General features: G+C 39.4%; 1 protein-coding gene across 1 annotated transcript; it reads left to right on the top strand.

Annotated features, from left to right (window-relative positions):
- The first annotated feature begins 574 nt into the window (after positions 1 to 574).
- On the top strand, positions 575 to 1884 carry LOC149011616 (uncharacterized). The gene is made up of 4 exons (XM_089162707.1): positions 575 to 992; positions 1334 to 1408; positions 1495 to 1593; positions 1706 to 1884. Exons 1-4 carry the CDS (start codon positions 575 to 577, stop codon positions 1882 to 1884), a joined length of 771 nt encoding a protein of 256 aa, XP_089018833.1.
- The last annotated feature ends 12109 nt before the right edge of the window (positions 1885 to 13993 follow it).

The following is a 13993-nucleotide window of genomic DNA, read 5'->3' as shown; positions in this document are numbered from 1 at the left end:
CCCACCTCACAAGGCTAAAGATCCCCACTTCAAGGCAATGGTAAAGGAGATTCAACGTTGTGGGACAAATGTAAAGGCACCGACTCCTTATGAGATTGCTAGGCCATACTTGGATGAGATTGTAAAAGAAGTGGATGATTATGTTGATAGGTTTAAGGAGAAGTGGCCTTTGTATGGGGTGACCATCATGTGTGATGGTTGGAGTGGGCCAACTAGATTGTCCATTATAAATTTTCTCATATTCTGTGATGGTCGGACAATATTCCATAAGTCTGTGAATGCGTCTAGTAATATCAAAGATGCAGGTTATTTGTTTCAGCTTATGGATGGTATTGTGGATGAAATAGGGGAGGAACATGTTGTTCAAATAGTAACTGATAATGCTGCCAATTTTAAGAAGGCTAGTCATCTGCTAATGTTGAAGAGAAAGCATTTATTTTGGACACCATGTGCAACTCATTGTATCGATTTGATGTTCAAGGACATTGGAGAATTGTCAAAAGTAAATACGATTGTTTCCCAAGCATGAAGGATTACAAATTTTATTTACAATCATGGTTATGTGTTGGCAATGATGAGGAAGTACACGACAAGGGATTTGGTGAGGCCTGCAAGTACGAGATTTGCAACCAATTATATTGCAATTGATAGCCTCCGTTCCCATAAAGATAACCTACTTCGGATGTTCACCTCTAAGGAATGGTTGGGCAGTAGTTATGCAAGGTCAAAATTTGGGAAAGAAGTCCAAAATGCCATCACAGAGATGAGATTTTGGGAAATGATGCGTCGAATCCATGGTGCTATGCATCCACAATTTCGCCTTCTTAGAGAGGTTGATGGTGATAAAGAGCAAACCATGGGTAAGATTGTAGATGCAATGGAAAAAGTGATGAAGAAGATAGATGAAGACCAACCAAAATCAAGCAAGAAATACTTGAAGATCATTGAAAGTAGATGGGAAAATATGATGCTTCAAGATCTGCATTTGGCAGGTAATCTTAAACTTATACACGTTTTTAGTTTTTCTATTTACATTTACTCACCCACTATTTACATTTACTCACCCACTATTTATGCATTGGGCATATTATTTGAATCCAGAAACCCAATATAAGCACAATCTTGGGACTAGAGTGGATTTATTGGATGCACTGAGGAGAGTAGTTAATAGAGTCAGCCGGATGTGAGCCATGCCACACTTGCTATGTATGAGGCTAGTATCAAGTCTAAAGACTAATGATAATACATTAATTTGTATAAGATTAACATCTATGCGTACATAGGTGGAGATTTAAATAAATAACTAACGTTTGATACTTGAATACCTCTTTAGGCAAAGTATTTAGAGAGGCCTCTTGTGGTTTTGCTGATAGAATGGCTGTCCATGCAAGGAGCACACAACGACCTGGTAAGTGTTAAGTTTCGTAACTAACTATGTTACTTAGAGTTGAGTTTAAGCTTCAAAATTCTGATAAAAGAATTATCTTCATGTAGCTGATTGGTGGCTCAATTATGGAAGTATCAGTGCGCCAAACTTAACAAGGATTGCCATTCGGATCTTGTCACTAACAGCATCTTCAAGTGGTTGTGAACGTAACTGGAGTACATTTGGGTTGATACACACCAAACCCTGCAATCGTCTCAGTTATCAAAAGTTAGAGAAGTTAGTATATGTTCATTACAACATGAAGTTGAAATATTTTAGAGTTGGAGAGAGTAGGGGATCAAGTAGATGTCAACCCAATCAACCTCGACCACTTTCTTGATGAAGAAGACCCAGTTAGAGCTTGGATAGCTGACACTGATGATGTACTAGTGATGGATCAACAAGCTGAGGATCGTCAATCCACCAATCCAGATCCAATCATAGAGAGCATCGTTTGACAACTTGATGAGGATGAGACACAACCACCCTCACATTCACAAAATCCTAACGTGATGGAAGAGGAAGAGGAAGAGGATACCGATGAGGGTTTGGTTAGGAGAAAAAGGTCATGTCACAAAAATGACAAAACTCGGCAAAGTCAATATGATAGTGATGATTCTGATGAAGGTGATGGTAGTGGTGGTGATGGTGCGGGTGGTGGTGTATATGGTGGTACTAAATCAAATGGTGGTAATGATGGTGATGTATATGGTGGTACTGGATCAGCTGGTGGTAATGATGGTGGTGGATCTAGTGGTTATGGTGGGATACAATTTACATGTGAGGCAGGGTTTACACATGCAACCCAAGATTCTGATAATGATGGTAGGCTATACAGGGGAAAGGGGAGGCACTCCCAACTTGGTTATGAGGATGTTATGAGTGGCATGGGGTCACTTAGTATGAGTTCAGATGGTAGTGGTGTTCCTTCAAGTCATCGTCCTTATCCATCCAGTGGTTCTTCTAGTTATAGATATTCTATTGGTGGGTCTTCTAATGAAAATTATTATGCTTATGGACATGGTGAGGCACAATCACAAGTTAGTAATATACCAATGTTGGCAACTCCAGAGCAATACACAAGATTCTACCATGAGTGGGAATCTCACTTCCATCAATTTTATAATTGGGGTCAATATTGTACTTATGTTCGACAAGTGCCCAACATCATCTTGGTGTCTCTCATTCAAGAAGATTCAACATATGGCTTTGAACCTCCACGACATTCTTCATGGTATTAGAAGTGATTTTTTTGGGGTTAGGATGGTATAAGAAGTGATACATGTAAGAAACATCATCTAATGATATCTTATTATCAATTTCATACTTCCAGTCTCATGAACATTTTACTTACTTATTGCTTGGATTATGTGCTTAATTTCAGCTATAAAGCATTAAACCTTTCTCTTCCTCCTACATTTTCTCTCAAAGTTCATTTTCTTTAGTTAATTTGTAATATAAATTTTTGGGTAGAAAAATCGAAACACAACCGAATATTTTCTAGTTCTTATTAGCTTTTTCTAATAGAAATTATTATGAGTTTAGAAATATATTACTATGAGAGTAATGCTGTCATTCTGAATATGTGTGCCAACATGTATACCCATTGTTGTTATCTCCTTACAAGCCATTATTGTGATGGGGCTTTTGTCTTCTTAGTTCATAGGTGATTCACTAGGGACTTATGCAAGGTGACTTGATTTTACCATTTTGTTTGGTATATTCTACAGGAGTTAAGATTTAAGGAGTATGAAGAGGCCAAGAAGTTCTACCCTCATGGATTTCACGGAGTTGATAAATCTGGTAGACCAGTGTACATTGAAAGGATTGGGATGATTGATCTCAATGCTCTTCTGAAAGTAACTACAGTTGACCGTTTCGTTAAACATCATGTTGATGAACAAGAAAAAACACAGAATTTGAGATTCCCAACTTGTTCAATTGCAGCTAAGATACATATAGCATCCTCCACAACTATCCTAGATGTGCAGGGAGTAGTAAGTGTCTCCATTTCCATCAAAGAAATACAACATACAGTAAATTTGAGTACCTGGTTGAATTTTATGTTATTTTCATGTTTGAGCAAAAAAAACATACATTTACATATACTACCTTGTTGCATTTTTGTTGTACAAGTAATAACATGAAGCCTTTTCTAGTAATAGGCACAATTATGCTGGAAAATTTAAAAGATTGTCTGATTGTTGATGACGACATTAAGCCAGGTAACTATTAATAGCCAAATATACCATTTTTGTCATATGGTAGAGATTGATAGAATTGGGTGAAACTATGTGTTTGAGAATGTGTCTTACTCATTACCTATATTACTAGCTAGATTTCACCCTTTAACAAGAATTGGCTATAACTAGAAAATGGGTTTGAAGTTCCATACTATGTTTTCATTAATAATTAAACCAGGTTCCTAATTGTGTATGATACTGAAGTTCAAGTTTGCATAGAAGAACTGAAGTATTTAAATTAGAAATTAATGTCCTAAGAACGTTTAGTGATTGACTGCCAAAGATGTAGACTTTTCTTTATGTGGAATGGTGTTGTGCAGGGTATGAATAACTTCACAAAGCCTGTTCGAGATCTTTTTATAGAAATTCAAAAGATTGACAGCAATTACTATTTGAGGGATTTAAATAGTTGAATTGAGCTCACAGTTTCACTTTTCACTCTCAAACAAGGTGGGGAAATTGAAATCTGCAGAGATACTTCCAGATTATGCTTTAGTTGTATAGGCTTAGAAATGATCACAAATTTTCCCAAGGTTTTCATTGCTTTTGCAGTCCCTTGAATGTATTCTTTTATGCTTTCATCATACAATCATGTTGGGTTGAAGATCCTAATGTTCGCCCCAGCTTCAGCCAGATTATCCGCATGCTCAATGCATTACTTTTCACCATCACACCTCCCTTGCCTGAACCAGATACCACCAAGGAGGCAGCAACAAGTCGTGATAATGCAATCAGCGAGTCATCTGCACTTGCAGGACGGAAGTTCTCTTTTCTTCGCCAACTTTGTGTTTCAGTTTTCACTCTCAAACAGGGTGGGGAAAAATTGATCACATCTAGAAACAACATGGAAGCTTAAGCAAGTCTAATACTTCCTTTTGGGAAAAAATTGTTCACATCTAGTGCCTTAATTTGTTTTCTTTGGCTTTAACCATTCTCAGACTATTTGGTTCTCTAATCCTCAATGCAATAGCTTCCTTGAATGGACTTCTCAGCCAGTTGGTTCTTTAATCCTGGTTGGTTAGTATAGTTATGATTGCAGCTATTTTTGTTTAAATCCCAGTTATTTTGGAAAACAAGGATGGCTTCACGTATAATTAATTATGAAACTTATTCGTTTCTCTCTCATACCACAGTGATAAATAATTTTCAAAATTATAATTCTAATATGACTAGTTAAAGAAGTGGTTTAGTAATCAATTAGCTTGGGAAGTAGGAGAGGTATGACATAAATAATAACCCTTTCTTGTATCCTTCAGTCCATGTTCCCTCACCAATTGTATAGACATGGAGACTGAAATAATATTATGGAAGCTTACTCATTGCTTGAATTATGTATTTTGGTCATTTCTATTTAATTCTGTACCTATCGATATGTATCTGCAAAACGATACGATATGAAGCGAAACGTCTCTTAAAATCACCCAACCGATACACTACCGATACGTGATACTTTAAACCTTGCGTGTAATCTTGCAAATACCGCGAGATAGCAATAATTTTCGAAAATTCCTTTCACCTTTGGGTGATAAAAAACCCTAGATTATGCTTCCCAAAACATCTTAATGTTTTAACCCATCTATAAAAATTGAATGCAATAATAATCCTCGAAAATCTCATTACCTTTGGGTAAATGAAATTCTTTAAATTATTATTCATTCCCATTTAAGTGCATATATTATTATTACTTAGATGACAACACCTTTGCAAATACCGCGGGATAGCAATAACTTGCGAAAATTTCTTTCACCTTTGAGTGATAAGAAATTCCTAAATTATTCTTCTCAAAATATCTTGATATATTAACCCACCTTTAAAAATTGAATGCCACAATAATGTTCAAAAATCTCATTACCTTTGAGTAAATGAAATTCTTTAAATTATTATTCATTCCCATTTGAGTGCATATACTATCATTGCTTAGATGACATCACCTTTGGGCAAATGTCACCAAACTTTGACTACTACGGTAGACAATAAAAAAGTGGAGTGATGCCACTTTAGTGGATTACACTCCTCTTATTATCCTCATTCAAAATTTGTAGTCGAAGTACAAAAATACGCACAATATATTAGTATAAACACAACCAGCTAAGGGGTTAATATCCAATCATAACAATTATAAAAAAAATATTATCTTTTAAATGTACAAAATCTAAGAGATTAACTTATTTAATTCTGAAATAATATTGTGGCACAAAAACAAATTTCAGAAACATTTCTATAGCACAAAATCATATTTTAACAAAATTGTTTCAATGACCAAATGGACGCCCGTCTGAATCAGATGGAATCTCCGTCTAGTCCTCTGTGACCAAACGGACTTTCGTCTATTACCAGACGGTGTTCCTTCTGAACGAAAAAAATTATATTTTCTCCAAAACGAACCTAAAATGCCCACACAGGACAAGATTCATGATCTCATCATCCTATATCAAAAATTTCATGAAAATCCGAGAAACATAAAAAAAAAGTTCATCGATTAACAATTGACGCAAATTATTATGATCCTCCTATTTTGATCCCAATAAAAAATCAAATCAACATAATCTAGTTCCATAATGATTTAGGGTTTCAATTAAATCTTCAATCCTCCCACTGGATCGAATCCAATATCAAATCAGTCGTTGGAACATAACTTCAAACGTTATTGATAATAATTAAAACAAAACAATTATTCTAATTCTATATGATCTAGCTTTGATAACAATTGTTGGAGTAACTTTGGGTTTTTCTTAAAACCCTAATCGAATTCCATATAAATATTAGAATACAATATAGTGTTTAAAATAATTATGCATACCTTACACTAGACGTATGTTGAAGAAGATTAATCCAACTTTGAATGTCAAATCTATAGAGTGACAAAGTCTTCTCTAATCTCCTAGTTTTTCCTACTGTATATCTTTCTTGTGGAGAGAGAAGAGAACAAAAACTTAAGTGATTGGAATGACCGTATCATAACTATTTATAATAACAATCCCAAACCCTAGTTCACTTCCACAATTGACCGGTTTGGCTCATCTCAAACCTAATGGTATTGCATCGGCCTGATGTATTGAGAGCCTCATCAATTATTAATCCCAGTAATTAATCCAAGCCCACATAGTATATTAGGATAACCCTAACACTTAAAACTCTATTTGAAATTAATACATAACAAAAAACAGGGGAGCCACAAGACTTACAATCGTAGAATGATAAAGCTGTTAATCTCTTGTTAGAGACTTTGAAGAGAAAAATTAGAGCAAATGATTCAAACAAATCTGACAAACAGAAAAGAAAATACAAAAGAAATAGAAAATTATGTAAACAAACTGAAAACTGTTGAATATAAGTCCAAACGTCACCAGTAGGCATTGAGAGTGAGAAATTAGAAAAGAAGATCTATTGCAATTTTTTTATTTTTTTTTTTTTTTTTTTTTTGTATAAAGGCCTTTTTTATATATAAAGGAATTGGGGTTTGAGATATTACATGTGCGGCCGACAATAGTTGAACTCACAACCCCTCCACGGATTGACAAAGATCTATTGTAGAGTTTTTTTTTTTTTTTTTTTTTTTTTTTTTTTTTTGGGGGAAAAAGGTAGCTTTGTATAAATAACGGAAACAAAATTACATACGATAATAGAACATCCCATCCACATCATTTCTGATTAGCCGTGCAAGGTCATCAAGAATGTTAGGAGGGAAGAAAATAACTTCATTTACAAAGTGACAAAAACTCGCCAAAAGGTCAACACCAGTATTTAACTCCCGAATGTGGTGATGAAAAACACAATAGTCGAACTGTTGTGAGAGGTCTCGAATGTCCGCGACTAACTCTTGCGCAAACCAAGGAATGCTATACTTGCCCCATAACATTGCCACAACAGCTTGAGAATCCGACCGCACCTGGACACAGGTATAAGCTAAATCAGATGCTTGTTGTAAGCCGTGAAGGATTGCCTTCAGCTCCATTACCAATATATTTGTTTCAAACACAGCACCTGCTATAGCAAAAATAGCAGCTCCCGCTGCGTCTCGTGCGAGAACACCATACCCACCAAGGGCAGACCGAATAGATCCATCACAGTTCACCGAGATCCACCCATTCGGAGCAGAAATCCATTTTACCGCCCTTGCCACTGGGAGCCAAAATTTCACCTTAATCTTCCATCGGTGGAAAAACTCACGGTTACCAGGGGAATCAACCACCATGCAAGTGCCCCTTGAAAACCTATTTCGAACATCGCTTAAAATATGTTGGAACGTGCTTTTAGCTAGAGCATGACCATTTTGAAAAACCACATTATTTCTTGCTGCCCAAATCCGATAGACGAACACTCCAAAGCTGAACTTGCGACTAACCAAATCATCACTGGCAAACCTCTCCACAACCCATCCGATTTCCTCACTCCAAGAGTTTCTCCGAGTATAAACAAACCCGTGGACTTGGAGAAGCTTAGACCAAACAGCTGTAGAAAACTCACACCCAACGAACAGATGGTCATGAGACTCATCAGCATTTTTACAGATGCAACAGACCGAATTTTCACAGCCACCCCAAGCTATTACCTTGTCTAATGTTGGAAGACACTGCAGAACGGCTAACCAGGCAATAAAACTGAAACGCTGATGACCACCAGGTGACCAAACAAGCCTAGCCCAAGCCTTCTTCTCTCCCTTCAGACGAACCACTTCATAAGCAGTCTTGAGAGAGTATTTCCCACTTGAAGTTAATAGCCATGTTGGAGAGTCTCGCAGTAGCCGAGGAAAAACCCTAGTAGAGACAATCTCCTCCCAACGAGCATTAATCCTCAAATCCCTGCCACCATAACTCCATTGCCCATGTGCATCAAGTAGCAAAGAAACCTTATCACTCTGCCATCTCCCCAATGCTTCCACAATTAGATCATTTTGTAAGGCTAGAGAGCCATTGGATAACCAAGGATCAAACCACAGAGAAGTGTCCTGCCCATTCTTAATTCTGCAAAGGATGCACTTATGGGCCAAGTCTCTAGTATTTAGGATGGCTTTCAACACTGCAGATCCATCTCTAGGCACCGCCATTGACCACACAGAAGAGTTCCCCAACCACCGATTCAACACATAAGCGCCCCAACACTTGTGATTACTGGCAACAAGAATCCAAATGTACCGGATTAAGGCCGCTATGTTCCATTCGTGTAGACTTCGAATACCAAGCCCTCCTTCATCAACCGGCTTGCAAATCAAGGGCCAAGAGACCTTGTTGTAGCCTGAATTTGAGCCACCCTTCCACAAGAATCGAGCAAAAGTGGATTCCAATTGATTAATGACACCCTTAGGAATAGGAATGACATTTAACCAAAATGAGACAATCCCTGCCAACACTGATTTAATAAGAGTTACACGGCCACCATAAGAGAGAGAACGGTGTTGCCATCCCGAAATCCACTTGTCCACCTTAGAAATCAACTCGGAAAAATCCTGGACATGAAGTCTCTTGGAAGAAAGAGGAATCCCCAAGTATTTGACTGGAAGAGTACCCAAAGAGAAACCCAATTTCTGAGTAAAATGAGTGATGACTGCATCTGACGTATTGCAAAAGAAAATCTGCGACTTATCTCTATTTATAGATAAGCCAGATTGAGCTGAGAAATCCGTGAACATCCTGTCAAAGGTGTCTGCATTCTGTTCAACAGATTGACCAAAAACCACCACATCATCCGCAAAGCAAATGGAGGAGAGATGAGGTTTCTCACAATGAGGATGAAATAAGAAATCCCCTCTCGCAGCTGCATCCGAAATGGAATCTAGGAAAACCTGTATGACCATATTAAACAACATAGGAGACATGGGACACCCCTGCCGGAGTCCACGATTAGCATGAAACCGTCCGGATTGGGTCCCGTTTAGAAAGATCACATAACTAGGATTCACCACGCACCGAGATACCCATTAATTTATGCAAAAGCGTGAAAAGGTAACTCCATTGCACCGAGTCATACGCCTTCCTTAAGTCAATCTTGGCCGTGAACCGAGCACTCCCCTTGTTAAGATGGTAATCATGAACTATCTCTTGGCAAAGAAGAATGTTATCAGTAATTTGACGACCTTCAATAAAAGCATTTTGGTTATCACCCACCACTTTGTCCAGAACCTTCTTAAGACGATTTGCAAGGAGTTTTGCAATAAAGCGATACACTAGGCTGCTAATAGCTATTGGCCTAAACTCATTGAAAGTGGTTTGGCTCTCACCCTTTGGAATCAAAGTGAGTCTCGAAAGCTTCAACTCATCCGGAAGCCTGAGGGTGGTAAAGAAGTCAAGGATCGCTGCACAAACCGATTGACCTGTAATGTCCCATGACTTTTTGAAGAAGACAGCATTGAACCCATCGGTACCCGGAGCACTATCCTCATCAGCATCGAAGACAACCCCCTTGATCTCCTCAAAAGAGAAGGGAGTAGTAAAGAGCAGCAGGTCTTCGTTTGAAAGGATTCTGTTAGCTCTAGGTGCCAAGTGCTCACAAATGATCTGTCTTGTACCATTAAAAGCATTTTCAAAATGACATCTTGCTTCATTTCGGAGCCCTTCATCATCTGTTATGGTATAGCCATGAGAGTCCTGAATATAAGATACCCAATTACGAGCCCGACGGTTTTTAAGAGTGCGATGAAAAAACTCTGTATTACCATCACCCTCTTGCAACCAAGTAACTCGCGCCTTTTGCCTGAGCTCGGATTCCCTAGCGTTGAGAAGTTTAACAAGGGTGGAGGAAGTCAACTTTTCTTGCATTACCAATGTATCATCAGGCCCAATGGACTGCAATTGAGACTGAAGGGCATCGAGCTGATTCCTAGCATCTTCAATCTGACCATCAAGGTTAGAAAAATTCCGCTTACTCCAGGACTTGAGATTGTCCTTGAGCAACCGTAATCTCTTCATCAAGGCGAACAAGGGGGAGCCGTCAACATGATGCTGCCACACGTGTCTAACCAGGGGAAGAAAATCAGGGTGATCAGCCCAAAAATTACAAAAATAAAATTGTTTACCTCTAATCAAAGGAGCAAGCCCAAATGAGATCACCATAGGAGAGTGATCCGACACGCCGCGATTCTGAAATGTGACGTAAGAGGAGGGAAAGGCACAATTCCAATGGTGATTGGAGATGACATGGTCAATCTTGGATGAGATGTTGTTCAATCCCAAACTATTATTACTCCAAGTATAGAAAACCCCTGTACGCCGCATCTCAACTAAATCACAGTCTTCAAGGCAAGTTCGCATAGGTTGGCATCTCTGAATATTATTATACATGCCACCTTCCTTCTCAGATGGATCCTTAAAAGCGTTGAAATCACATAGCAGGACCCAAGGGACAGAGATGGAGGAAGCCAACATGCGAATATCAAACCATAGAGAGTTGCGCTCATCATCGAAGCTCGCACCATAAATGAACGTAGCGTAGAAACTATGTTGAGTACGTCTACTAGTAACCTCTGTGTGCATGAGTTGAGAAGAAGATAGCACTAGTCTGACATCTACCTCGTCATGATTCCACAAAACCCAAATTCTGCCCATTGGGGAGGTATCATAATTTCCAATACAATCCCAATGATTGCGAAAAGGTCGAGACACCCAATCAAAATTATGAGCCTTCACATGTGTCTCCAATAGACCAAAAATAGATATTTTATTAGATTTCGCCCAATCCATGATATCACGTTTCCTACCTAGGTTAGTCAACCCTCGAACATTCCAAGCAGCCACTTTATTCATTGGGAACAAATATTGATGTTTTACGTAGCCGTTCTCTCCCCGAAGGACTTCTCTCTCTAACTCGAGACAGGGTGTCACCATGAACACCATCCGTCCATCTTTCACCGGGATTCTCATCATCCAAAAGAGGTTCAAACCGATTCAAGGGGTGGGTACCACGAACCCTGGGTCTTTTATTTGGAGTGGGGCCAATGGTGACATCATCCGAGTATACCACCAACGCCTTGATTGGATCAAAGCTCCCTAAGGAGTGAGTAATTCGATCATGAGCAACCTCAATGGGGACCACTGCCAAGTGTTGGCTCTCTAAAATATGATGACTTTCATTCCTCTATAGCACTGATTCTACCTCCAACTCCTTCCTTGTTAAGCTAGAACTTTCTTGGTTAGATTCCAAGATCTCCGTTTCAATGATATTGCTTAGATGGCTATTATTGATATTTATATCAACTGCATGATTTGTTACTGTTGGACAATCCATAAGAGTTTGACTATTCAAATTGTTGGGCCCCAAGGAGAGAATCCTGGAATCATTGATTGGATTCTGGAAATCCAAATTAGCATTTTCCTCATTTAAATTTGGCAAACCCGCCAAATCAGAATTTAGTCCTCCATTACCCTTGTCACTACCCAAGTTTGTACTTTCCACTCTCGGTGAGCGAGGATCTCTGTGGTGAATCGCGCCGGATGGACGCCATCCCACTGCCATTAGAAGTGTTAGCTGCCTGAGGGTTGCGCCTCCCCCGACTCCGGCGTTCGGCAATTCTCCATTCACTACCTTGAATACCCTCAGGCGGTCTTGGTTCCACTTCACTTGCTGCTGAATTTTCAACATTCTTTTTGAGCATGATCCTTCCTGGTGACCAAAGATATGGCATGAAGAACACACTGCCGGCATCCATTCATATTCAACATGTTGGTGTACCATTGAGCTGTTGGCAGTGCGAACTTTTATCGTAGGTGGGAAACCCTTAGTGGCTTGGATTAGAACACAAACCCTGGCAAAAGCAAGCCTCTCTCGAGCGGCCGTTCGACGATCAGCACATAGAGGGGTCCCTAGAACACTTGCAATCTTCTCCAAAGCGAGATCTTCCCATAAGTGCAGTCGCGACCCATAGAAACGCACCCAGATCGGCAGTACAGACTCCTCTTGTTTCTCCATCGGTACCTCCGTCGACCATGGTCGTAGAACAATGGGTTTTGCTCCAATGGTCCATGGCCCTTCCTCCATTACCCGCATGCTAAGGTCAGCACTATGAAAGTTGAAAATGAATAGCCCGTCATTGACCCCAAAAACCTCAACGGCACTAGCAAAACTCCACTTCTCCTCAACATATTTCTTCATAATATTGTAAGGAGGTTTAGCACCAAAAACGTATCCCATAAGCGCCGTCTTCCACCGCTCGATAACCTTACTATAATCATCCATACAACAATTTACAACCTCTTCGCCGTTTAGCATCGCAGGCGATCGGTAAGAGAGTGGATGCGCTCCTTCTTTCACACTTCCGCCGGCAAAAAGGCTAGCCCAAGACCGGCCACCCTCAGACCTGGGGTTGCCATTTGACCCCCCCACCACGAGGATTTTGTCGTGGACGTTGGGCCACTGGAGACGAAGCTCCAGTGGCCGATGTCGATCCATCCTCAGGCGAAGCAAGTATTGTTCCTCTCCAGAGTCAGAGAGTGAGCAAGTGAGAATAGAAGAAAAAAAAATATAGTTTCCATGAAAGAACAAACATGTATTAACTATTTTATCCTTATCTTAACTATAAAATTTTAAGTACACTAGGCATAAATGAAGATAATAAAATTCTCACCATTTTTTATTATGCATTTTTTGAAAGTTTTTCTTTTATTTAAAATAAAAATAAAACTGATAATAGATGCCAAATAATTTAAAATAAAAAAAATCCTCCCAATTGAAAATGATAATCAATACAAAAATGAAAATCCTCATAACTAAAAATGATAATCGATACGAAAAATAGATCCTTATGTAAGGGGCTGAGATCGTCTGCGGCGCTCGTTCCAGCGGCCATCCAGCGGCTGCTGCTACTGAACGAGCGTCATGTGGACGGCTTAAAATCTTAACCGTGTTTAAGTGATTACACTGTTAAACCGGCCAACAAACCAGCACACCGGTCCAACCTGAAACGACTCACTTGAAGGGAGAAAGGATCGACACACAATTGCCGTCGTCTCTGCCTCTTTCTTCGCAGGCCATGGAGCGAGATATTCTCTAAAGGGAGCAGAGGAGCAGAGGTGTAAGCTTTCTTCGACAACCCTGACTTGAGGCGTGCATGGTTTAAGGCTGCAATCCTCAGAGATGATAGCTTTGATGATAGCTGGTGGGAAGGTGTTATCACCGCGCGAGGTTCATGGTAATGATAGGTTTTTAGTTCACTTTAGGTGTACCAAGGATCAATGCGTTTCCCCTGCATATCTTCCTTCGTCTCCGTCGTGAATAGGTTAACAACAGTCGTGTTCCTCCTCTTGAAGAAGAAAGAACTCAGTTGGAACTGAAGAAGATGAAGATTCTATTGAAGAAGTTGACTAGTTATGGAGTACTGGAGTTCGAGCTCTTC

The sequence above is a fragment of the Hakea prostrata genome, chromosome 7, assembly GCF_041222555.1.
Source record: "Hakea prostrata isolate BN-2017 chromosome 7, UWA_Hpros_2, whole genome shotgun sequence".
In the NCBI taxonomy this organism is placed as follows: domain Eukaryota; kingdom Viridiplantae; phylum Streptophyta; class Magnoliopsida; order Proteales; family Proteaceae; genus Hakea; species Hakea prostrata.
The sequence above is the reverse complement of the archived record's forward strand: the minus strand, read 5'-3'. Positions and strand labels throughout refer to the sequence as shown.

Excerpts from the sequence above, each read along its gene's own strand:
- LOC149011616 (XM_089162707.1), top strand. The coding sequence starts at position 575 with ATGAGGAAGTACACGACAAGGGATTTGGTGAGGCCTGCAAGTACGAGA. Across the intron at positions 993-1,333 it reads TCAAGATCTGCATTTGGCAG|GCAAAGTATTTAGAGAGGCC; the intron begins GTAATCTTAAAC and ends ATACCTCTTTAG. Across the intron at positions 1,409-1,494 it reads AAGGAGCACACAACGACCTG|CTGATTGGTGGCTCAATTAT; the intron begins GTAAGTGTTAAG and ends ATCTTCATGTAG.